The sequence below is a fragment of the Eleginops maclovinus genome, chromosome 12 (assembly GCF_036324505.1).
Source record: "Eleginops maclovinus isolate JMC-PN-2008 ecotype Puerto Natales chromosome 12, JC_Emac_rtc_rv5, whole genome shotgun sequence".
NCBI lineage: Eukaryota > Metazoa > Chordata > Actinopteri > Perciformes > Eleginopidae > Eleginops > Eleginops maclovinus.
In genome coordinates, this window is record NC_086360.1 from 25,084,982 (window position 1) to 25,110,834 (window position 25,853).

The following is a 25,853-nucleotide window of genomic DNA, read 5'->3' on the forward strand; positions in this document are numbered from 1 at the left end:
TTGCTGTGTGAAACCTCATGCATGGTGTTTCTGTGACTTTCCACTCCAGGCCCCGCGTCAGTGTTCATTGGGTCGGACCCTGATGGAGAGCAGCGGTACACAGGCCTCCTGCAGGACGTCCGCCTTTACAGAACCAAACTGAACCGCAGCCACATCCACGAGCTGCACACCCAGCCCGCCAAAACAGACCTGCGAACATCTCCGGTTACCTGCGGTACCGGCAGGAGGAGAGGCAGAAGTCGTTTGTGGTGGAGGTCCGGGATGATGAAGAGGAGGAGGGAGAGGAGCTGTTCTACCTGCTGCTGGTGGCGGTTCAGGGTGGGGCGCGCCTTCCTCTCCCCAGACCTATCGCTACTCTGCGGGTCATGAAGAGTGACAATGCCAACGGGCTGTTTGGATTCACCGGTGCCTGCATACCTGATGTGAGTTCACATGTTTAGTTTGCTGCATTAAGTGGATCATTTACAGCTGTGTCCATCTTTAAGCACTCACAACACTCAACTCCAGATAAGCCAAAGCTTCACTATTACTCTAAAGGCATTTGAAGGCATCGATAGGTCTGCGATTTCTTAATTTTTTTATGATATTGCAATTGTTATATGATTGGCAATTTTACTTAAACAATCTGTACCAAACAAGCATTTTTTATAAGTCTGTAGTGAACTTCTCTGCAGCACATAATACTTTTAGGTTCAGGTTCTTTATTTGTACCCGTAGGTAGATTTAGTTTGCAGATACAAAGACAAGGGATCCATCCTGACACACTCTAAAAACAAACACAGACACATCTCTCATAAAAGTCCAATAAAAGTACACACTGCTCCGTCAAATCTCCAAACATTTAAATACATTTTTTTTTTAAAGAGCACTACTACAAACATGGGCGTTCAAAATTCGTAAATAAATAAATAGGCATCTGTGTGACGCTCCTATGATTAGTTAATTTCTGTTTCTGTTAATACTTCAGATATATACAAAAATTCAAACACGAAATATTGAGTAAAACTTGAATACTGCATGAGTCCATAATGCGATTTCCATAACATTTAAATTAATTATGCATCTCTATTCGTCACTCCGTTGTATCTTCACAGTAAACATATGCATAGAAACACATGTAATTTAAACCCGGCTGGTTTGTCGGTTCCTGTCCTTCTGCATATTTCATCAGGCTGCATGCCCGGCTGCAGGGGGAGCGTGCTCTCTGTTTTTAGTTGGATTGGACGCGTGCTCTCTCGTGTTGGTGTCTCAGGTAGAGCGACAGCTGGCGCGGCTTCAGCAGGTCTGTCAGTCAGGGCATTCCTGTACGAGCGGATCAGGAGTTCCAGCACTGGAAACGGGAGATCTGGTTCCCCGTTTCCACCAGGACGACAGGTGGCAGGCCGGGGAAAGGCATTCCATCAGAACCAGAGGATCCTCTTTATGTCCTCTGGGGATAAATAGACGTGGAGGCATGTGGGTGCTTGGTCACCTGGAAATGGATAATTCAAAGGAATTTACTTATGTGTATGAGCAGAGCAAGCACACTAGGGCAGCACAATTATATGTTATTGTGTAGAAGTGCAATATCCAACTCACAGTACAGACAAAATGTGTGTAAGTGAAAATGTCTGAATGAAGCATTGTGGGGCTACAGAAAAGTCCTGATATCCTCCAGACTTAAGAAAAAATCCTTCTTTGCTACAGCTGTTGCCTTACTCAAAAGCACCTCATTAGTGCTCTCAGTCCACACACTATACTTGGTCTGTTCTGGGACTTGAACCAGGGACCCTCCGATGCCCTCATCACTTAGCTAATCTGCTGTACTGAATTAATTGACATGTTGAGGCCTCTGTTTGTCCGATCAGACCACTGAGGAGGGCTCCACTATCTCCTGTGTGATCGAGCGTATGCGGGGATCTCTGGACCGCGTTTATGTCAACTACACCGTCACCCAACTGGACAGCTCGGACAGTGAGACGCCAGCCCATCAAGACTTTGGAAACGCCACTGGAGCGGTGGTTTTCATGCCAGGACAGCGCTCTGAGGTGTGTGTACTGTGTGTGTGTGTTTGACTCAAGGGTTCTGAGTTTATCCAGGGTAACACAATGTGCAAAGTGGGCAGAAACAGGTGTTATTTGGTGTTCACTGTATTTAAACATCATAGTATTATCTAGTCTAGCAGCAGGATTTACGTCCCAATAGACAACCAACCCCACCTAGTGGTTGGTTGTTTGTGAGTTTCCTCATGAGTCAACAGGTGCCAGCAGATAATGAAGCTCCTACTCTGACTGCTGAAATAATAACTTCTATTTTAAGGGTACAGCCTTGTTTGGAAAAAAACAACAACTAATATTTGCACATCCCTCTGTTAGGTGCTGAACCTGTTGGTGCTGGATGATAACCTCCCAGAGCTGGCAGAGTCCTTTCAGGTCGCCCTGGTGTCAGCAGAGTCCGGTGATGGGAAGATGGGCTCCACCCCCACAAGTGGAGCCAGCATCGACCCAAACAGCTCTGTGAACACTGTCACTGTGACAGCCAGTGACCACCCATATGGTAATGTTCACTCGCATGCCCAAAAAACAATATTGTTGTACTTTAAATGCTGATATTTTTAGCCATAAGAGATCCCTGTTTATAAGATTATGTTGAGACAGGTGGCTTAGTGGGTCGACTAAATATAATTACCATGTTCTCTCTCCTCCTTATGTGCATTACTCTAGACTCCCTGCCCTCCAGCAAAGCTTTCCCATGCTTTTTAATACATTTTTCCCAATTTCCTTTCTTTTCACCATTATTTTAACCGTCTTTTTAAAATAAACTTGACTATAATGTAAGTTTTTAGTTGCAATTCATTCTAACTTTATAGTTGTACTGATAAATGACCTGGTATTTATATTATTACATGTTTTGTTGATTGTTCATGTGTGTTCCTGACCTGGGTCTGCAGAAGGAAATGAGCTAGTAGCTAAATCTGGCTGGAATCACCTCTCCTCTTTTAAAGTTTTTTTGTGCGTGCTCCGTGTTTACTAAAGATGTAATACAACCCATAAACACATCCTTCTCTTAATCCAGGCCTGCTGCAGTTTCAGCCCAGCCCCCCAGGAGAGGGACTGATCTCTCCATTGTTTGAACCGGCCCACATTACGGTCAGAGAGGAAGATGGAGAAGTCAGTCTGCTGGTGGCCAGAGCTCAAGGCCTTCTGGGAAGGGTCATGGTGGGATACAGGACAACCCCCTTCACAGCATCCAGCCCCGAGGACTACGAGGTATTTCATTATTTAGGACTTTAATAGTAAAGGGAAGAGATACACTCAAGTACACAACAGTAGGGTAAGATGCCAATACCAGCTCGCACAGTAAGAAAACAGTGTTAATAGAGTCCCATTTAATCCCACTCCACACTTAAGCTAATTTTGTCCGATTTCATCTTGTGTTGTGCCACCTTGTAAGGGTTTGAGCTTTTAAAAGTAGTTCTTTACCCAACAGAATAATTGTATTTATTATTTCGAGGTGTGTCCAGTAAAGTCTTTAATCCTTCTGAAGGAAACACGGCAATAACAAGCAGGTGTAGATGGAATTCCTTTTCTCCCGCTTGGTTGGTTACCTCTTCCTCTACATTCCAGGACTCAGACGGCGTGCTGGACTTTCTTCCAGGAGAGAGGTTAAAGTTCATCACCGTGACCATCGTAGACAATCCTGTCCCTGAGCTGGACAAGATCTTTAGAGTGGAGCTGTACAACGCTGATGAAGGAGGTGAGAGACGTTGTGACAGAACTGTTTAGTGAGTCGTGTTTTGAGCCTTAGATCTTCTAACCGACCCGTGTGATGTGCCCTGCTGTTCCTGTGTGCTGTGCTCCTGTGTGCTTCCCTACACCCACCTACCCACTCGACCCTCCTTCCCATTTGCCCTCCGCTCTTCGGTGTGATTCTCTCCTGGTGTGAACCTTGTTTGATCCTCCTGTGTGATCCATCAGTGGGTCAGTTTCTGCATAGTGAAGGAAGTGGTAGTGGGGAGAGTGACTCTGACTTCCTGCTTCCGTCCTATCTCCACCGTGGTGAGTATCCCCCTCCTTTTCTCCCTAAACTGCTTCAAGTCTCCATTCATTGACCCCGCAACCACATAATTTCTCCCTCCCTAAGGCTGCATTACTCCAAGTCCAGTTTTATTAGTGATCGAGTAACATGTCGCTGCTGACAAGCAATATTTTGGTCAGATACCTAATTCTTTTCAATTTGACCTTTTTATGTTCAAACATACAATAAAAAAAATACCAAGACAAAGGGGAGGACAAAGGAAAGGAAATGATGGGAAAGAACAACTTTATTGTACTCGTTATTAATTTAAAAAGTCCTTAACACTTTAGCACTTTATCTCTAAGTGCTCACATGCAGGTATGTGGGTGCATGTGTGTTAAATCTGAGGTGGTATTTACATAATACTGTGACCCTGTGAGGAGTGCCCTGTGGGAAAAGCAAACAGCCTTTCAGAGGCAGAAAGGGTAAGTGGTGGACATAAGTTGTCAGAGACCCCAGTGTGTAACGCCCAGGTTGGGCTGCTGTAGCATTTTCTGCCCATATTATGGCTTTATTTAAGTTATTTGGTGTCAAAAACGTGTGTTTTCATTCCCGCTCATCCATTCCTTTGCAATTAACATATTACTTGTACTCAGAATTTATCACAAAAAAGTAACACAGGGTTTTATCTGGTGTTTTGTGTGTAGCCAACTTGGGAGCGGCGTCCCACATCACGGTGACCATCGCTGCTTCTGATGACGCACATGGAGTGTTTCAGTTTAGTCCTGACTCCCTGTCTGTGAACGGGACAGAGCCTGAGGACGGACGCAGCTCTGTGGTCCTGCAGGTCAGTGTCATGAAAATGTATACATGTGGAAGTGTCCAGTAAAGGCTCGAAAAGATAGAAGTTTTATTGCATTTGCATTAGCACGTCAAGATTCTAATATGGCTCTTAGTCACATTTAGTTTAATCATCATGCCGTTTCTGTGTGTTCTCTCCCAGGTGGATCGGTCCTTTGGAGACCTCTCCAATGTGACTGTGTACTGGGAGGCTGATCCCAGCTCTGAGGGGGAGCTGCTCAGCAGGTCTGGAAACATCACCTTTGGCATAGGTCAGACGACGGAGGACATCATCATCGACGTGGCCCAGGATCAGACCCCTGAGCTGGACAAGAGTTTCAACGTGTCCTTGGTTAACGTCTCCCACGGTCGCCTGGGGGTCCAGACGTCTGCCACTCTGACCGTGCTAGCCAGCGATGACCCGTACGGTGTTTTTGTTTTCGCCAATGTAACAAGATCGGTCCGAATTCCTGAAGCTGACACAACTGTCCGTCTCACCATCCTGCGACAGAGAGGTCTTATGGGACAGGTACAGAAATCTTTGGCTTTTAATACATAAATAAACCACATTGAAGGACGCCTACATATCCTTATCTTTGATTTTTATTTTCTTCAAGGTGCGAGTTACGTATGGGACTCTAAAAGAGACGGATCCAGAACCTTACCGGACCCCCGGGATTGGTCGAGCCACTGAGGGGCGGGATTTTGTTCTCCTCCTGGATTCCGTTGTGTTCTTACCCAATCAGAGTGAAGCAAACATAACCCTCCGAGTGCTGGATGATGAGGATCCAGAACGAGACGAGTCCGTGTTTGTGAGGTTGATCAGCGTTCAACTCATCGAAGGAGAGCAGGAGAGGCTCAGTAAGAAGCTGACGATTCATTTCAGATTGAATTAAACTTAAACCATACCACACTAAACTGATACTGTTCTTTCCAGTTCCCAACTCCCCTTCTCTGGGATCCAAGGCTGACATCGTGGCCCAGGTGATAGTGGAGGCCAGCGACGATGCGTTTGGAGTCCTGCAGCTGTCGGCTTCTGCTGTCAGTGTGGCTGAGCACTACGTTGGGCCCATAATAAACGTCACACGAGTTGGGGGGATTTTCGCTGACGTATCAGTCAAGTTCCGAGCCGTGCCTTTGACCGCCAGAGTCAGTAAGTGTCAGCGTGGATTTAATTCAATTCCCTTTAATGTGTGTGTTATCAGGCATGTTCATAAGTGTGTAACCCTTTAGGTGAGGACTACAGCGTAGCCTCTACTGATGTGGTCCTCCTAGAAGGGGAGTCCAGTAAATCGGTCCCCATCTATGTCATCAATGACATGGTTCCTGAGCTGGAGGAGACCTTTCTCATCGAGCTGCTCAACCAGACCACCGGAGGGGCTCTGCTGGGGGAGCTCACACGTGCCATCATCACCATACTGCCTTCTGACGACCCTTTTGGTGCCTTTGGTTAGTCTGCATTATCCGGTACATGTTTCTATATCATCATCTCATACTTGACTTCTTCTAAATTCTTTGATTTTATTTCTGCCCAGTGTTCCAAGCAGTTCCAGTGACCATCGAGGAACCAGGGTCTAACTCCATTGTGGTCACGTTGCCTATAGTGCGTAACGCTGGTACTATTGGAACAGTGGTAGTCCAATGGCAGGCCACTGTCAATGGTAAACTAGCAGTGGGGGACATCAGACCCACATCCGGAGAGGTGACCTTTGCTCCAGGAGAGACCATGAAGACGCTCAGGGTGGAGGTGTTAGCGGACGATGTACCGGAAATCACTGAGGTGAGAATCTGACAGTGAATTCATTAGAAAAATACCTATGGCAATTTTGAGGAGCAATCTTTATTAAACTCTTTCTCTCTTTTGTAGATAATTAAGGTGAAGCTGACTGGTGCCAGTAACGGAGGAAGCCTTGGAGCCGATACAACTGTTGACATAATAGTGCCTGAAAATGACAACCCGTACGGGACGGTGTACTTCGCACAGTCTGGATACCGCCTTCAGGAGCCGCTGGAGGGAGTTTATAATGCCAATGTCACTGTCCGGAGGAGGTACTGTCTTTTATTTCAGTTTCAGCAACTTATACCAACATATTTACACTTTAGCTTGCTCTTTTTTCTACAGTTTAATCAATATAGTCTATACAAAATATAAAAGGAGACAAAATAAAAACAATAATCAATCAAAAAATACATTAAAAAGTAGACAAATATAAAAGAGAATTGTATGTATTTGATTGTATGATTCAGAGGGTATTGCTTTTTTTTAAGGTAAAAATAAAGGGTGTATTCTGTGATTTTTCACTCACATTGAACCATCTTTTCTCTATCATCCTCTTTGCCTTTATTCCAGTGGTGGTCACTTTGGCCGCCTGGAGATCGTGTACAGCACCTCTGCGATCGACATCGTTGGCTTGGCTCTGGCTGACGGTCAGGATCTGCTCACGTACTATGACGTCCCAAAACCTGGAGCTCCATCCTCCGCCCCCCTCAGGACCGTTAACATCACGGGTCAGACAGACCCGCTGGCAGCATGTGCCGCCGCCTGTCTGAGAGAGGCTGCCTGCCAGGCCTTCTCTCTGTCTTCAGGGGGAACCCCGCCCTCCTGCACCTGGGTGACTTCAGGGTTTGACCTGCTGACCTCTAACCCTCAGGTTTTGACGTATGTAAAAAACATCACTGCAGCTGCGGTGCTGTTCAGTGCTCAGGCTGTGGCCGGGGGTGATTACACCCCTGTGACCGCTCAAAGTGCCTTCATGGAAGACGGGTTGGGGATCGCCAACCTCACCGTCCCAATCCTGACTGATAAATTCCCAGAAATGGATGAAAGCTTTCTCATACAGATCTTAAAGGTAAAAAACTATCTTTTTTTAATATATATAGAGGGGTGCAGTGATGGTGTATTTTTGTAGGCTAAACCTAAAACTAGCATCTCAAGAGACAAAAAGCAATACGAATTTTCTATTGGATTCTGAAATATTGCAGAAAATAAAATGCCCATTCGACAAAGAAACATGTATGATACTTAATCTCTACATATTAACACCAATTGTTATGATTTGAGTGAGTATTATGATAAGTAAATGCAATCATTAGAAGTAAAAACATAACTTTAGGCTGTAAAACAAGCTACATTAGGGTAACTGCCGCTAAGCTAAAGGTGGCTAATGTCTTATTTAGTCACTTATTAGCAAGTTGTTAGCACACATAAAAGCTACAGACAGATCCATTATGTCATGTGCAAATGTGCATCAATTAAGCAATAATTTCAGGTATATATACCCAAAATAAGTTCGAAAAAAACGTTAACTTCAATGCAAATGCTAACGAATTTCCTGGTTTTAGGACTCATTCCTGCACCACCCATTCATTATTACATTAAACTTTATTTTGTCATGTGTTCTTTTAAAGGTAGAGTTGATCAATCTGACCGTGGCTCAGAAGAACCTGCCCTCCATTGGCCAGCCGGACCAGGCGGTGGTCACCATAGGGATGAATGGAGATGCGTTCGGCGTATTTTTGATATACAGCCTCAGTCCCAACACCACCAACGATGGGCTCTACTTAGAGGTCCGAGAAGAGCCTGGGGTTGTGGTGCCCCTGGTTATCGAGAGGAGAGGAGGGAACCTGGGCACGGTCACCGTCGAGTGGAGGTTCGTGGGAGGAGAGGCCACACCAGATGCTGACTTCACCGGGCCTGGAGGGACTCTGGTCTTTGACGGTGTGTGGATCAAACACTGATTCAAGAATAATATAAAAGCCAACACCTTTTAGAATCTTATTGACTGTCTCTGCCCACAGGTGACGTGAAGAAGACAATACAGATAATAATCAGAGACGATATCGAGCCAGAGGACAACGAGAGCCTCCTGATCGGTCTTGTGAATACGGAAGGAGGAAGTCGCATCCTGCCCAGCTCCGACACCGTAACCATAGTGATACTGGCTAACGATAACGTGGCCGGGATAGTGGGATTTCATCCAGCCTCGCGTTCTGTCATCGCCAGAGAAGGTGGGAAGCTATTTAATGTGATTTGCATGTGTGTTTCGCTACTATTTACGAGCACTCTACATTTGAGAGACCCTCTCCACTGTCACTGTCACTAGAGATGTGTCCTAATTAGTGCTAACGTAAGGGAACACTCTCATAGTAGTGGCAGCTTGTAGCAACAGGTGGGCTCTGTAGTCGTCTGTCATCATCTTAAGATGATTTATGCATGAGCAGTTGAAGTCTCCCTGAGTGTAATCCATACAATGAGAGAACTTGAACCCTGGTACCTACATTATGAGAATAGAAATTCACTTTAATCCATAATCCATAAATGTATACATATTTACAAATATTTAAACTTGTGTTTCACATTACAGGTGAGAGGCTGTCCTTATTGGTGTTGAGAACGGCTCCAGGTCTGGGTAACGTCACTGTGGACTGGACTGTACAAGGGCCTCGTGTGCAACGGACCTTCCCCCAGACCTCAGGGACACTTTTCTTTACACAGGTAAATATTAAAGAGAGAGATATTTGAATGTGGCATTATAGTGGAACACATTTATTGCAACAATCAGCAAGTTGTTATTGCCTTTTTTGTGTGAGGGTGGTGTGAGAGTTTAAAACAGTAAAGCTATCATTTGTTGTATCCAGGATTAATGATGTATGTCTCCTACAGGCAGAACTAAATAACACCATAGCCCTGCAGCTTCTGGATGACGCCACACCAGAGGACAAAGACGAATACAAAGTGGTCTTGTCTAACATCCAAACGTTCGGTAACGCGTCCTCCATTTAAATCTTTCTGCATGATACTTTTGCATGAAAACACCCAATTAGCAAATGAACATACCCCTGACCTCCACACAGGTGTTGTGGTGACAGGCCACGCAGCTCTGGATGTTCAGGGCAGCGAGGCGGTGCTCACTGTGGACACAAGCGACGAGCCCTACGGTCTGCTGACCATCGCCCCTTCATCCCTGAGGGTGATCACAGAGGAGCGGGACTGGACTATAAACATCTACGTCAACAGAGAGTTTGGAGCCTCAGGTCAGTGGAGCAAAGCGTGAAAATTAATGGATGAAATACTTGATTCAATTCCTTACTTTGTTACTAATATCATACCTACATTATTATAGGAGCTGTGAATATCAGCTATGAAGTTCTCAGAGGTTCTCTACAGGACTTGTCCCAGGTTGAGGGTGCTCTCGCTGAGCCGGGACAGGACTTTGTCTCTGGTGCTGGTTCTGTAATTCTTCAGGACGGACAGACTTCTGTCGCCATCCCTGTCACCATACTGGAGGTAGAGCTCTGATTCTCTCTGATCCAAGCACTATTTCCTTCAGGCAGATTTGTTTGAATGTGGAATTTAAAAAGGTTTTTTTCTAGGACGACATCCCTGAGCTGCAGGAGTTCTTCCTGGTGAACATAACCTCAGCAGTACTCATCACCACTCTAGCTACTGTTCCCCAACTAGGTATGTAGCAATTTAGCTACTTTAGTCATTAATACGTTGCTTTTATTACCTTTGTCTGCAGCAGTTGTGTTATTACGGTGTGAAAATACATGTTATATTCTTTTTCTGATTTTTTCTGATGTATTTGACACTTTTTTATCATCAATTTCCTTCTTTTCTGTTCTCAATTTCTCTCCATTTGCTCTGTTTGATGATTAGAGGTTGTATATTGCACATTGCCAGGTAAAACACTGTTTGAATTTGCCTTAAGTCTCATGTAGTTTTAAGTATAATATTCCGCTAGGGTTTATTAAACTGCAATATTTTAGTTAAATGTCACATTACACCCGTAAAGAGCTTTGTAGTTTCTCCTACTGCTTCTGCACAATCCAAACCACACTCCACAATATGAATCAGTTACTCCAGAAAGTGATGAGTGGACAGAATACAGCAGCAGGATCCCAGAATACTATCAGCCCTCTGCGTAGAGACACCCGGTAAACACACGGCCGCTCTCCTGGCAGCACTCATTATGTGGCTTGGAACGGTGGGATTGATGCTTTCCATGATTGAGGAAGCCGAGGGATTTGGTGGGAGCCGAGTAGCACTGTGTGGTGAGGAGGGAGAGAGCCAAACTAAACCCGGCGCTGGCCTCCCAGTGTCTTGGCCATAGAGTGACTGTAAGAAGACTATTCAGGGGGTCATAAATCAGTCCACCCTAAAGACTTGGTAGCTTTCCAAGCCACTTACAGGAGACGCTTCTTAGATGTAATCCTTCGCTCCAATGTGCCATGACGGAAGTTAGTTCCTCTAGAATTTCCTCCAGCACATCTTGCTCTTAGTAGTTACAGCCCTAAAGAAAGCGCTGATGCTAATACTGAAAGTTTTACTGTAATAATATTTAAGAGTTGTCATTTCTCTTTTCCGCAGACACTCAGGGTTTGATAGCAGAGGTTAGCATCGCTGCTAATGATGGAATTAGAGGAATCATTGAATGGACAAACACCATGTAAGTTAAACACCATCACATAATACACTACTCTTTTTGATGATCTAATGTTCTTTACTTTAAAATATGTGCTTATTTCCAGGTTTCAAGTGAATGAAACGATAGGAGTAGTGACCCTTGTGGCCTTCAGGAACAAGGGGACGTATGGGAATGTCTCGCTCTTCTTTTATGCTCAGAACCTGGAAGCTCAACAGGGATTGGACTACAACACCAGTGAAACGGTCTGCCATGCACAGTATTTAAACAAAACCCACAAATCTCACACACATACATACACAGCACATCATGAATATCCAGATGGGCTTAGTCAAGAAAGCTAAACTTGAAGTGGTTTCACCTCTCATCCAAAAGACAGACGAACCGAACAAGTCTTTTGGATCTAAATAAAGTCACATTCCCTTTGAATTAGCACCTCTAAATATCACCTGGATGAATGAGAGTCTTCACAAAGTGTTTGAACTGAAACCCCTCTGTCCACACAGATGCTCCACTTTGTCGACGGTGAAAGGCACAAGTTTGTAGAAGTGCAGATCATTGACGACGCCGTCCCGGAGGGAGCCGAGAGATTCCAGCTCATCCTGTCGCAGCCCTCCCCCGGGCTGGAGCTGGGCACCAACACCACAGGTACAGGAGGGGCAGGATTCAGTGCAGTATCGTCTCTGAAACATGAGTAAAGCAGCATCAAACAGAGCTAATTTAGTTCAAATATACTACTCATACTTTCGATTAATGATCAAAATTTGGGTTAAGAGAGTAAGGAGGTAAATACATTATGAATATGTGAGAGTATAGGTACGGTTTTATAGAATATTTAGGTTTTTTAACACCCTATATCAGGGAAAATGAACAGCTGTATGTAACTACTCTTAACTAAGTCGTTTTCTGTTTTCTTTTAGCCACCGTGAATATCCTGGCCAGTGACGACGGACACGGTGTCCTTTCCTTCAACACCAGCGAGCACTTCCTGTTGAAGGAGCCCACGTCTGTGTCCGGGCTGAGTGAGAGCGTGGCCACCCTGTACGTGATCAGGAACCCAGCGGAGGGCACGTTTGGCACCGTGACGGTTCAGTTCACCATCACCGACGCCAACGGCAGCCTGGCAGAGGGAGACCTGATGCCAGCACAGGGGTTTGTGGTGCTGGAGGATGGAGTCAGGTTTAAGGTGAGGGGAAGAGTAGATTTTTAGAGGCTTTCAAACACATGTGGAGTGTATAGTTTATTATTTTTGGCGGCACCTGGAAGATTGTTGACATGCAACTGGATCAATTTTTTGTATCTATACATAAGACATCTATTGCATGTCTCTCCATGCTTGATAAAAGACCCCTCCTCTGTTGCTATCCCAAAAGTTTCTTACATTTGTTCCCTTGATTGAATTTATTTGGGAGTCTTTATGTTGCGTGGGTCTAAGGACAGAAGGTGTTGGATGCTGTAAAGCTCCATATACATGTGTGATTTGTTATATTGGTCTAATTAAATAAAGTTTGATGGATTAATCGATCTAATATTTCAGATGCTGGAGATCTGGGCACTACTGGACGCTGAGCCTGAAGCAAATGAAACCTTCACAGTGACTCTGTCCAGCCCAACAGGAGGGGCTCGGATGGGGGAAAAACTCCAAATACTCATCACCGTCCTGGAGAACTTGGCTCCTTCTGGCCTATTTCGCATCGGACCAACTATCAACAGGTCTCAATACACTTCTAACAAAGGCTCTGAGACTTCGAAACAAAAAATAGGGTTCAAATTTCATGCAGAATTGTTTTTAAGTGTCTTAATAAATGTGTGTTATCTGTTCAGAACGAACACAGAAGTAGTGGCTGAAGAAGGTGGCAGGGCAGTCTTCCTCACTGTGTCTCGCAGTAATGGTCTGGAGTCAGCCGTCAGTGTGGAATGGGAGACGCAGTCCGACACAGCTACTGGCTCTGGTGAGACCAAAACAAAGTCCCAATGAACACTCAAAAATCCCCCTCATATCATCTGCTGTTTTTGTAATCCAGATTTTCATTCAACGAGCTGTGCAATCATTGTTCTTATCTTTCCTCCCTCCCCTACAGAGGGTCTCCTCCCAGTGATGGGTGTGTACCAGAGCTTTGATGATTACCCCACCTCCTCTTGGTGCTCTCTGCCTGAAGGGCCGTCCTTCCTGGCCATGAGGCTGGACAGGAGGCCCAGTGGTGGATCCTCCTACTCCTTAGCCACTCTCTACCGATGGCAGGGGGTTTTTGTGCCAGTGGAGGTAGGCTATCAACATCTCTGTGTCTCAATATGCAGATGATACTGTACTTATATATATTAAATTGTAACCTATGGTGGGAATCTGGTTCCATTCCAGTCTGTTAGGATCCAGGACCCGAGCTCTTGTGTGGGGTTTGCAGTGAATGGCTCCTCCTACATAGGTATTACACACAGTGGCCCTCCCTTCTCCCCTGCTGCCAACCTCAGCATCTTCAGGCTGCAGATGGACCTTAATATCACACTGGTAAGAACAAATCCAATCATGGAACATCACTATCTTGTTTTTCTACATTTTATAACTCAATTGTTTGGGGTTATCTGATGTCTTTAGGAACAAACGTTAGGAGTTGAAGCTCTGGATGTGAAACACTTCTCCTCTGAGGGCAGAGAGTATCTGATCGCATCAAGCCAGGTGAGTACTGCTGTCTTATCGAATCCTATCGTAACTTCTCCTACCTTATCTTGCTGAACTCAATCTTTTTTTTGCCCCTTGCCACAGATTTTCATTTGGACCGGAGGCTCCTTCACCCTCTTCCAGACTCTGGACTTCAAGGAGAGCATCCTCAGTGTAACTCCCTTCACCCGAGCAGCTGTTGCCCACCTCTTAGTGTGCTTAGACAGACAAACGGACGCCTGTCTGCTGCTTCCATGGACCAACGGAAGATTTCAGGATCCACAGCCTCTTCAGATCCCCGGCAGAGTCATCCAGGTGGAGACGATCAACACAAGAGCAGAGGACACGCTCCTGATGGTGGCTACTGAAGGTGACCGTTTTACTTGATTTATTTTTAGCGTAAACATTTGAATAACCAATATTTTTGTATTCAAACATAACCAGTAGTGGTAAACAACTAAGTACACTTCCTCAGGTACCGTGCATTATCTTAGGTTATAGAGTTTTTCCCTTTTAGTCAGTTTTATGATTCTACTTCACTTCCATTTAAAATATTGTATATTTTACTCTCTACATTTATTTGACAAGAGTCGTTACTTTGAAGGTTCATATTTTTATTACCAAACTATATTTACTAATAACTGATGTATTATTATGGATTAGGATACCTGGGAGGATGAAAAGTAAATAAAAGGTATCTCCACCTTTTAAATCTGCACTTACTATACTTTAAAGTTTATTTTAATGCGTATACATTTGCACTTAAGTTACAATTGGAATGCCAGACTTGTACTTGTAACACAGTACTCCTACTTAAGTTAAGATCTGGATACTTCTTCTAGCACTGAACATAACAGATTTCTGTTTTTATGGAAAGACTGTGGTGCAGGGTTTGCAAATCCCAAAGTGGCCTGAGATTGGAGTCACTTAGTGTGCACAGTGCTTACAGGACTGTTGTGTATTTTTGCAATAATGAGATGCTATTTGGTGTGGTTGTTCTCTCAGTGTACTTTCTAGTGGATTTGGCAGTGGTGAGATGTTGGTTAGGATAGTACAAACAAATTGGTGATGCTGGAGAAGGCGCTCAGTAACTATATGTCTATTACAGTTCTGTTTTCTCAACTAAGACGACAGAATTCACTACGCAGGCCACACCGTGTATTTATACTACACTCTGTATATTTTCATCAGACTTAATCTCTCTGAGTCTGCAAAAGTGGTGAGTCTGCTTGGTTCGGACCTGTTGTGGGTTTACGGGAAAGGCCTCAGTGTGGAGAGCCGCAGTGGGACTCAGAGGTTGTAATTTGTCAGTCTTGGGTGTGTCAGTCAAACCAGTCCTTACTTTACACAAACATGCAATTCCAGCATTATCAGTCTGTGTTTGTGTGTGTCTGTGCATTCTTATGTCCAGGTTCCTTTCCATCCTGTGAGGTGTTACAGTGGAGCTCAGGGCAGCCTTCACCACAGCTTTATCAGTCCATTCCTCACCCAGGCCTCACCTCCATTCACCCCTTCACTGCTTCGACTGGGACCAGTAAGTGCACTCTTATGTCATAAACTGTTCTATTTATAGTCAATCAGTCAATCAAACTTTATTTATACAGCACTCTTCGTAGACAAAGGGTACCACAAAGTGCTTCACAAACCAAAATGAAAACAAATATGAAATTAAGTAATAATAGTAATATTTTATAAAAAAATATTTTAAAAAAGAAGAAAAATTACTGAATAAAATAAAATAAATAAATAAATCAAAAATATTTATAATAAAACTAAAAAATAAATATATATATAAAAAAACTAAAAAATCCAGTTGTGTTTGTAATTTGAAATAATGACCAGTATCCCTGATTAAATATTATCTTCCTCAAAGCTTATGTCCTGCTGGCTGGAAGAAATGGCTCATCGCTCTACTCCTGGAGGTCTGATGTCAACCTGTTCGCCATGATCCTGAGGGCGCCTCCAGCCGACAGCTTCCTCTCTCTCATGGTCCCGTCCCTCAACACCACCAAGACCATGCTGGCTTCTTCTGAGGAGAACAGCTCCACTGTTTATGAATTCACTTCTGTCTCAAATCAGTCTGATTTCATACCCAGGTGACCACATTGTTTTTGTACAGGCTCATTTTAAAAAACAAATCCAGTTAAATAAAAGTTTAATAATGCATGCTTTGTTTTTCTTTGTTCCTCACATTCAGTTTTGGGGAGTTGTACTTTGCCCCAGGGGACAGCGAGCTGGAGATTGCAGTGAACGTCGTGGATGATGACATCCCTGAGGAGCAGGAGTACTTCCAGGTCAGCCTGAAGAATCCAAAGGGCGGGGCGGAGATTGGGTTTGGAGGTCAGGTGACCGTCATCGTCCCAACCAACGACGATGCACATGGAGTCATCGGCTTTTCTCAGGTAAACAGATAAACATGTTTCTAAAAAGTACATTGCAAAGCCAGTATGTTTTTGTACAAAGTATATTTTGTATTCCCTCTCTTCAGAATTCTCTGTCTGTGGAGGTGGAGGAGCTGGAGCAAAATAATCAGATTTCTCTGAGCGTGGAGAGGAAGAGAGGGGCGTTTGGTAGACTGACCGTTCACTGGGCGGCCAGCGGAAGTCTGGCGGACATTTACCCGACTTCAGGAGTGGTGAGTAAACCTTTCTCCTTCTTAATACATAATACACATCACTGTAAATAAAATAAAATCTCAATATGACGTCCCAACTATGCTCAGTAAGGTTAAAAGTTCTTTTGATATCGTAGGTGACGTTTTCTGATGGCCAGTCGGTGGCCATCATCGCGTTGACCGTGATAGCAGACGGTGTTCCTGAGCTGACGGAGAGCGTCACCATCACCCTGATGGACGTCACCACTGTGGGGCTGCAGGACCTGCGTCAGGCCGCCACCATCGACCAGCAGCGAGCGCGAGCTCTGCTCACCATCCTGCCAAACGGCTCTCCCTATGGGGTGATCGGATGGCATCTGGACTCCCAGTTTGCTCTGACACAAGAACCAGAGAGTAGGAGTGATTAATGTTGATGGATGAGTAATGGACTGTCAATAAGTGTGTTTTTACTGGATCACAGTGTAGTTTACATTCTTTCTAACCTCAAAGATATCCCTCAATTGATTCTGCTTTTTTAAAATTATTTATTGTTTTCTTTTGTTTCACCCACAGGGGTTCCAGTCAATGTGACTCTCTCTATAGTGAGGGAGCAGGGCTCTTCAGGCGAGGTGGAGATCCACTACCAGACCAGGCCGGCGCTGTACCAGCCCCCCTCCAACCAGGCCACTGCAAGAGAGGACTACACCCCCAGAGACAACACCATCATCATGATCAATGGGGCTACAGTGGCCCTGGTCACTGTCACAATCCTACCGGTAAGCAGAGAGTGATGGAGGAGATCATTTTTTCATTTTTGCACTATAAATTATTGTGAGATAGAGAGTAAAGAGTGTGTGTGTGTGTGTGTGTGTGTGTGTGTGTGTGTGTGTGTGTGTGTGTGTGTGTGTGTGTGTGTCTGTGTGTGTGTGTGTGTGTGTGTGTTTGTTAGGATGACATCCCAGAGCTGGCAGAGAGTTTCCTGGTAAACATCACCTCCGTGGAGCTCATAGGAGGCTCAGTCGGAGCCGGGCAGCCCACTGTGAAGAGGCCGGGTCTGGAAGTAGCAGAGGTCACCATCCAGGAGAACGATGACCCCCGAGGGATCCTGCAGTTCAATGTGTCTGAGGTGAGCATAGGGTCGCCTCTGTGACTGTAGTGTATTATATTAAGTATTAAAATACACAAACAAGTGATCCACAGTGAAGGAAGAGGCAGACACTGTGACTTGATCATGATTAGGGCTGATGATGCAATATCAGAGATTTTATAGTTGCAATAAAACGTAAAATAATTGTGCAAGCCCAAAAATGATAATATTAGACAGTCAATCTTATTTGTGTTATACGAATATTTAAGAATAATTATATACCTCATGCAGTTTGTAAACCTTTTCTGGTAATTTCTCCTCTGGTGCAATACTGACACTGCTAATATTAAATCCTAATTAAACATTATTTCAACATACTTTGCTCAGGATATAGCTGGAAGCGTGCTGGCCTATGAAATTCCTCCACCAGACAACATCCTCCATCTCTCAGTGGTGCGTCTCGCTGGAACAACTGGGAGACTGGTGGTGTACTGGGAGGCTCAGCCAATCACTGCTGACCTGAGCGATTTCAGCCCCACATCTGGGAACATCACCTTCCAAGACGGACAGGTATATAAGTAAATTACTTTTCTATCACAGCAAAACATGAACACAGGTTATTTCATCCAGCTTTTTCTCATTGTTATTTTCAGAGAGAAGCCACAATTGCCATCACCGTCGTTGATGACGAACTTGTGGAGACTCTGGAAACCTTCAGAGTGAATTTGCTGCGTGTGATTGGTGGAGCCCGACTGGGAAAAGCGACCTCTGTAACCGTCAGCATCCCACCCAACGACTCGCCTCTTGGACGATTCGGATTTCAGGAAGTGGAGGTGAGTCTTAATTCCTCACTGTGTACATAAATACATTTTCTCCATCAACAGGACTTCCAAAACGTACATGTTTTACATACCGAACCCATTTAAAATTCATTTTTTTGTTTGGTTTCTGTGTTTTTTGGTTTAGTAAAATTATGTTTCTTCAATTGAGATGCGATTCTGGGTCAGTTATTTAAAACCAATCATAGGAAACTAATAGAACCAAGATTAAAATAGCTAGTTTCTTTATTTAGTAGCCACCTAGTATCCACCTGAGAGTGCTTGGGTGCTATACAGTGATCCCTAACTTATCTATAACTACCTTCTCTACAGAGTTCACCATTTGTCCTATTTCAATATTACAAATAACCATCCTCCTCAATCCCCTCTTAGGTCACTGTCAGTGAGCCAGAGTTTGTGGATGATCCTTCTGCCGTTGCGACACTCACCGTGCTGCGCAGTGCGGGAGGCGAGGGCTCGGTGACTCTGAGGTGGCAGCTTGAAGACGAAGCTTCAGGAGACCTCTCACCCTTTAATGGAACTCTAGTCTTCTCTGAGGTACAGTAAAACATCACTATTTATAGTCATGATAACATTGAGATTTGATCTATACATGCTGCTTCATAAAGTCTGCTCCACCTTCCAGAGCGAGTCTATGAAGACGTTTGTGATCAGAGCCCTCGCTGACACCACCCTGGAAGGAGATGAGCACTTCACTGTCGGCCTGTTTCCTGCTGGCAGTGGTGCCGTCATAGACCCCTTAAACGGTCAGTATTTATCAAAAAACATCACCTACCGACTGGGCATTAGTTGATGAAGAATAGGATCTGAAAACTGGGAAAAACACTTAAAAGGAGCATTTAAAGAAAGAAGAATTAGAATTTAATTGGTTATCTCTTGACATATTTGAAAAAGTTGCCTGGATATACAAACACAACACACTTCTATGAAGAAAGCTCACTACTTCACCAATTCCCCCATCCATCTTGACGTCCCTGTTCTCTTCTTTGCTCCTCTAGGCGATGCCACCATCACTATCAGGGCGGACAAAGCTGCGCTTGGGATTATTGGGATAGAAGAGGCCTCCAGGAACATCCTCATTGGAGAACCTCAGGGAGACTACAATGGCAGTGCAGTGGTCAGGTGAGATAAACTATACTGGGAGAACAAATAAGAAAAGGGGGTTTATTAATCTATAATGTCATGTTTAAAATCTGTGTGTTTCCCCCAGCCTGGTGCGAGGGCCAGGTGTGTTTGGAGAGGTGCTGGTGTACTGGAACATCACTCCAGCTGCGGTGTCTGAGTTTGAAGCGATCTCTGGCACCGTGACTATGAGAGACAGACAGTCTGCTACCACCATCATCCTGAAGGTACTGCATGGAATAGATCAATTACAACAGTAATTGAGATGTCTGTATCAGCCTTGATTATAACGTCTTTCATAATAATTCTGCAGGCCCTGGATGATGAACTCCCTGAAGAGCGCCGTGAGTTCCAGCTCATTCTGACCTCCGCCACCTCGGGACTGGAGATCAGTCCCATAGCAAAGCATGCCAAGATTATAATGGCAGCCAGCGACAACCCCTATGGCCTGTTCTCCTTCACCCAGCACAAAATCATGGCGTCGGAAGAGGAGGGAATGGTGAGATCGACAGCATGAGACTGATTATGAGATCTGCTACATGGTGGAAAAAGCTTAAAGGGGTTGCGTACACAAACCTAACCCACGTTGTTCTCTCTTTAGGTGAATGTAACAGTTACTCGCTCTTTAGGCAGTGTGGGCAGTGTGTGGGTGAGCTATCAGACCTCAGCAGACACAGCGCTCAGTGGAGTGGACTTCGCTCCGGCTTCAGGACGACTCCTCTTCACCCCAGGACAAATCTCCCAGCAGCTCACACTGCAGATCCAGGACGATGATCTTCCAGAGGACCATGAGACATTCCAGCTCAACATCACCGACGTGGAGCTGGTCAATGTCAGGTATCAGAATCGGAAATACTTTATTTATCCCACCACGGGGACAATGTTACAGCAGAGAGAGAGAGTACAGAAAAATGACAAGAATAAGAATAGTTGATGAGAAATAAGTAAGGATTTAGTAAGTAACAACCTAAATATATTGTAAAAAGTGTTTATTGCAGAGTGCTGGGGATAGAGATACCCTATATATTAATTAGATTAAAAAATCAATAAAGTATATCTAATTTAATCAAGTTTAAGGGCAAAGTTGTCAATTAATACAGATATATTGGAGTAGAAGAGCACTTTTATTTGTTCTAATGTCCGTAATAGCTTGAACAGGTGATGCGTTACAAGTTATTAGTATATATCTGTCATAGTTATTCCTAAAATATGCAATGTGGAGCCTTCAATTAGTGTTCATGTTACTGTGTAGACTCTCCTGTCAGTGACTCTTGATCCTGTGTCTCCCTCTGGTGGTCAGTGGTGTGGACTACACAGTGAGGGAGTCCGGTCTCCAGCTGGATCAGCCTCCAGCTGTAGGCAACATCTCTTCTCTCTCTGTGGTCATCCTGAAGAACGACAACGCTGAGGGGGTCCTCGAGATCAGGCAGGACTTCGTCAACGTCACAGGTGAGTCTAAATTCATCACGGCAATTTGAAATACATCACGTACAATATTCAATTGTTGCAAACACACAAACAAAGCCACTCAATATTGACTTTAATGTTAAACTTTCGAATATTTTTTGATACAAATGTTACCATAAACTCTTACATAGTGGCAGAATAAGGCATGAAAAGGGACAGAATAAACTATATTGTAGAGTTTATTCAAAAGGGAACAATATATGTTCCTGGTTCATGGGTTAGCTGAACTTGTTATTTGAAATGTTAAAGGGATCCTATTTACTCTCCTTTTTTGTTTTTCTGCGAGTTAATATTATCATAATCATCCTACAGAATATTGTATGACAAAATGTGCTAACGGTAATTATTTACTATATGTAAAATCCATGTGTCTTCTGGTTTTCTTTCTCACAGTTGAGGAGGATGTGGGCTCTGTGATGATCCCGGTGGTGAGGAGAGTGGGCTCTTATGGACTGGTCTCAGCTCAGTTCACTTCGAGAGGCCTGAGCGCGACGCCTGGCCTCGACTTCATCCTGAACAACGGCTCAGTGACATTCCTCAACGGACAGAACATCAGCTACATCAATGTCACTATTATAGACGACCTGGACAGGTGAGAGAGGAAACAGTGAAATACATGTCTTACTTATTTTTCTATGTTGAGCACACTTACACATTATCTGTGCTAGCTAAATCCTAACTTGGAGAGACATTTAGTTAAATCTAAGAGGGTAAAATTAGCAGGTAAATCCTCAGCAGGTCACATAATTTGAAATCTCAGTAGAAACTGAATCTAAGATTTAAAGGTTTTATTGTCTTATACACAATATTGCGCAATAACAGTCTTAATTTTTTTTTAAAAGAAAAATTCAAATCAAAACAGAATGTAAAGTAAAGCCTCAAGAACTACATACTGTATTATTCAAGAATATAATGAGTGAGGTCATTATCTAATTCTAACTTAACCCCTAAATGATCCTCCCCAGTGAATCTGCAGAGGTTTTTGAGGTCCTGCTGGTTGGAGCTACGGGAGGAGCAGTGCTCGGCTCTCAGCAGGTTGCCAGGGTAACCATCTCCAAAAGTGACTCTCTCAGCGGGGTGATCCGCTTCCTGAACGAGAGCCTGATCACCGTGGGGAACCCGAACTCCACTCTCAAACTCACTCTGGTTGTGGAGCGGGCAGGAGGCCTAGTGGGCAATGCAACGGTACGACGAACACTATCTTCAGTTCTCTAAGCAACAGTTGCTAGGCATTTACTGAAGCTTCTTCATCATCTTCTCACAGGTTGCTTGGATCATCCGAGGGCCTAACAGCAGAGAGGTCCTCCCTCCATTCAACACAGACATTAGAGAGCCTGTGAGCGGCTCCTTCTTCTTCAGTGATGGACAGGAGGGTACACAGGCCATAGAGCTGAGGATCCTCCCTCACGGGGAAGTGGAGGTGGAGGAGACGTTCGTTATAGAGCTCAGCGTTCTGTCTGGAGAGCTGGATGTCGATCCTCAGGCTGGTTCCATCACGCTCAAGGTACTGGTTTATTGTACACAGAACATATAATAACACATAACATGCAACACGCAAACATTTTGTATCTTTTTTACTTTCTTTTTAAATGGTATTTTATTGTAATTACATTGCCTTGTTTTTATGCTGCTGCAACGAAACAAATTCCCAAATTGGGATCAATAAAGTACTTCCTGTCTTATCTTAATATTAAAAAATGAAAATGACTTTGATAGTGATGGCACACCAATAGACAGCATATAATAAAATCAACAATATGTCAGGGTTGGGGAAACAGGACCCAAGTGCAGTAAATCTGGGTGAAGCAGGTAAGGGTCCAACACAAAAAGCGAGCTTTATTCAAAAGCTGTTGATGAAAGCACGAAGCAAGGAGAACACAGGACATGAAAAACACTTAGCTCCAGACATGAAGGGAGACAGGAACAGGCAGGTAACATAGAAGGATCAGGGAAGAAATGACGATGACCGAACAACAGACAAAAGGGAAACAGGGACTAAATACACATGGGTAATCACAAGACAAGAGACAGCTGGAGAGGGGAGGAGAAACACAGGGGCAACAGGTGAACACAATGACACAATCAGGCCCAGGAGGGAAACGCAGACAGGAAGTGAAGCTTTACGAGTGACACAAGAGGGGAAAACACTTCAAAATAAAACACAACACAAGGACATGACAGACACGAAACAAGGATCATGACACAATAAAATAACAACTAAATGTAAAAAAAGGAAGAAAATGGGATTGTTGAAAGTGTGTGTATGTGTGTATACTGTATGTGTGTGTTTGTGAGGGGGGTATTGGTTCATACACCTGCATTGACTCCTAAGCAATAGTAATGTATAAGTGAAGGAAAGCAAAACAAATAAGCCAATAAAACACAGACACATGGATATCAAATCTAACGGGAGTCTCCGTCCTCACCCCTGCTCTCTCCTGTTTGTGTCCCCCAGATAGAGAAGTTTGGAGACCCGAATGGAATTGTCCAGTTTACTGAGGATGCTCTCCGGGAGCGCCTCTACAACGAGTCCACCGAAGCAGAGGGTCCGTTAGTCATTACCCTGCTCATCACACGCAGAGAGGGAGTCATGGGTAACATCACGGTGAGACCACATCTATACACACACGCACACACACACACACACACACACACACACACACACACACACACACACACACACACACACACACACACACACACACACACACACACACACATACATACACACACTTCATACTACACTACTTGTTTTTATGTCTGTGTCTTGCATTGTAAATTGTATTCTGTCTGAATGTTTGACCCTTTATTTGGATTCCTGTAATCCATAATTACTCAGTAAAACAGAACCCTACTTTCTCTCTCTCCTCAGGTGCATTGGCAGATCCAGAGCGACTCAGATTCAGCGGGGGACTTCCTCGTCTTATCCGGCTCTGTGATGATCCCAGAGGGCCAAAGGGAGGCGGAGATTGTCCTCAGCCTGTTGCCGGACACAGTGCCGGAGCTGGAGGAGCTCTACACCGTCCAGCTGACTGCTGTGGAGGGTGGGGCTACTCTGGATGCAAACCCAAACCTCACCAGGACACGCATCAGGTTTGTCAAATTGACCTCCAGGTGAAAAGTCTAACATTGAGTGAACTCTTTATGAATCTTCCTCTCTCCTCCACAGGGTGCGTGCTAACGATGAGCCCTACGGTGTGTTTGCCCTGAACCCAGAGGAAGTGTCCATAATGATTTCAGTGTCAGACTCTGAGGTGAGCAGAGCTCTGGTGATGAATGTCACCCGGCATCAGGGGCTGTTTGGAAACACGAGTGTGGGCTATAGGGTCAGTGGAGGGATCAATGCAGTGATGGACATCCAGGAGATCCTGGGAGGACAGGCTGAAGGGAGGCTGTCCTTCAGAGAGGGACAGCGCTTCAGTACCATCACTCTGCCCATCAGCAACCAGGTGAGGATGAGCATGCATGTGCAGAAACCCTAGAATACCAAAGTAATTTAGTTTTTTAAGCTCAGTTCTCTCAACACTTTGTCTTGCCTCTCTCCCTGTAGGTGTTTTTGACAGTGGGTGACAGCTTCACTGCAGAGCTGACTGATGTGAGGCTAGTTGGTCCTCTCCTCGCACCTCCACCTCGCCTCCTTCATGAGGCTAGTGTCGCTACGATGACTGTCCCCGAAGAAGCTGCCAGCTCAGAGGTAAGTCTCATCTCTCCAATTATATTCATCTACACCTCAGTGCTGTAAGAGACATAATCGTTAAGCATATTAATGTAATCACTGACAGTCTTTTATTGTAAAGGAGTAATATTTCCTGTCTTCTCTGACATGTGTTGTGTAGGTTGGTTTCGCCTCCTTGGCTCTGCAGGTTTCAAATATAGAAATGGGGACGTGTGAAGCAAAGGTGATTAGAACTGGTCTGTTTGGGGACGTCAGGGTGGAGTGGACAGCTGGGTATCCTGCAGGACAGACTCCACCCGGGCTCAGAGTGGGAGCAATTACGCCAAGCTCAGGTAAAGCACCCATAGACAGATGATTTTGCCTTCTTTAACTAAAATATAAGGTGTCATTTAGACGTCTTATCATTTGATATATCATACATGTTATTCAGTGAACCAATCTGAGCTCTAACAGGCTCTGATGACAGATGCTTTCATGGTGTTGATAATATGCTCCTCTCCTCATATTCAGGCTCAGTGACCCTGGCCCATGGAGAGAAGACTAAGTCCATTTCTCTGACAGCTGTTGATGATGCATCTGAACCATCTTCCTACACTGTTCACCTCACTGCTGCCTCCAGCCCCGCTGCAGGGAGTCCTGTCAGGCTCAGGTAACGGCTTCACAGTGGTCTGAAGTTATGATGGAGTTAATACATTTTATGATTTAAAGATTCAAAGCACAGCATCGTTTTGGGAATTTAACATCTTATATGTTCATCAACGCAACATACAATATATTTATCACAGAGTAAAATATATAAAAGTGCAATAAAGTAGTACAAAAGCTCAGGAACATACTGCATGTTACTATAACTAGTTAAAGATGAGAGCATATTATTCATGGATCTTTTTTACGGTTCATCCTTGTTCATTAAAAAAAAATCTATTTATTGGTTTGTCCATACATGAAAAATATATATATAAATTAAAACCTTACAAGCAATACTTATATGACTTAAATCCGAAAGCGGTCAATGAAATAAAAAATATAAATAAAATAAATAATAATAATGTTATTTAAAAACAGCCCAAATAATTATTAGAATAAAGGTATTCTGATTCTACATAAACATTAAACTAATACATTGCAAATAAATTCAAATTCATATAAATA

General features: G+C 44.1%; 1 protein-coding gene across 1 annotated transcript in view; it reads left to right on the plus strand.

The window, feature by feature from the left end:
* adgrv1 (adhesion G protein-coupled receptor V1) overlaps nucleotides 1-25,853 on the plus strand; it is a 110,271-nt gene that overhangs the window by 20,250 nt on the left and 64,168 nt on the right. Inside the window, 57 exon segments of the mRNA XM_063896298.1 lie at nucleotides 50-190; nucleotides 193-422; nucleotides 1,848-2,027; nucleotides 2,355-2,535; nucleotides 3,055-3,248; nucleotides 3,606-3,735; nucleotides 3,957-4,037; nucleotides 4,704-4,843; nucleotides 5,000-5,365; nucleotides 5,454-5,697; nucleotides 5,774-5,989; nucleotides 6,070-6,285; nucleotides 6,372-6,616; nucleotides 6,704-6,885; nucleotides 7,187-7,685; nucleotides 8,245-8,554; nucleotides 8,635-8,844; nucleotides 9,201-9,331; nucleotides 9,500-9,599; nucleotides 9,691-9,870; nucleotides 9,960-10,123; nucleotides 10,210-10,297; nucleotides 11,207-11,285; nucleotides 11,368-11,506; nucleotides 11,768-11,909; nucleotides 12,182-12,447; nucleotides 12,799-12,974; nucleotides 13,086-13,213; nucleotides 13,343-13,524; nucleotides 13,621-13,767; nucleotides 13,855-13,935; nucleotides 14,023-14,287; nucleotides 15,329-15,451; nucleotides 15,791-16,013; nucleotides 16,115-16,319; nucleotides 16,406-16,552; nucleotides 16,669-16,924; nucleotides 17,084-17,286; nucleotides 17,460-17,636; nucleotides 17,985-18,167; nucleotides 18,251-18,430; nucleotides 18,809-18,973; nucleotides 19,062-19,182; nucleotides 19,435-19,558; nucleotides 19,647-19,785; nucleotides 19,872-20,057; nucleotides 20,160-20,395; nucleotides 20,859-21,007; nucleotides 21,419-21,617; nucleotides 21,991-22,210; nucleotides 22,290-22,529; nucleotides 23,481-23,630; nucleotides 23,898-24,118; nucleotides 24,195-24,474; nucleotides 24,576-24,719; nucleotides 24,862-25,033; nucleotides 25,212-25,350. Coding sequence (XP_063752368.1) covers nucleotides 50-190; nucleotides 193-422; nucleotides 1,848-2,027; nucleotides 2,355-2,535; nucleotides 3,055-3,248; nucleotides 3,606-3,735; nucleotides 3,957-4,037; nucleotides 4,704-4,843; nucleotides 5,000-5,365; nucleotides 5,454-5,697; nucleotides 5,774-5,989; nucleotides 6,070-6,285; nucleotides 6,372-6,616; nucleotides 6,704-6,885; nucleotides 7,187-7,685; nucleotides 8,245-8,554; nucleotides 8,635-8,844; nucleotides 9,201-9,331; nucleotides 9,500-9,599; nucleotides 9,691-9,870; nucleotides 9,960-10,123; nucleotides 10,210-10,297; nucleotides 11,207-11,285; nucleotides 11,368-11,506; nucleotides 11,768-11,909; nucleotides 12,182-12,447; nucleotides 12,799-12,974; nucleotides 13,086-13,213; nucleotides 13,343-13,524; nucleotides 13,621-13,767; nucleotides 13,855-13,935; nucleotides 14,023-14,287; nucleotides 15,329-15,451; nucleotides 15,791-16,013; nucleotides 16,115-16,319; nucleotides 16,406-16,552; nucleotides 16,669-16,924; nucleotides 17,084-17,286; nucleotides 17,460-17,636; nucleotides 17,985-18,167; nucleotides 18,251-18,430; nucleotides 18,809-18,973; nucleotides 19,062-19,182; nucleotides 19,435-19,558; nucleotides 19,647-19,785; nucleotides 19,872-20,057; nucleotides 20,160-20,395; nucleotides 20,859-21,007; nucleotides 21,419-21,617; nucleotides 21,991-22,210; nucleotides 22,290-22,529; nucleotides 23,481-23,630; nucleotides 23,898-24,118; nucleotides 24,195-24,474; nucleotides 24,576-24,719; nucleotides 24,862-25,033; nucleotides 25,212-25,350 — 10,615 coding nt within the window.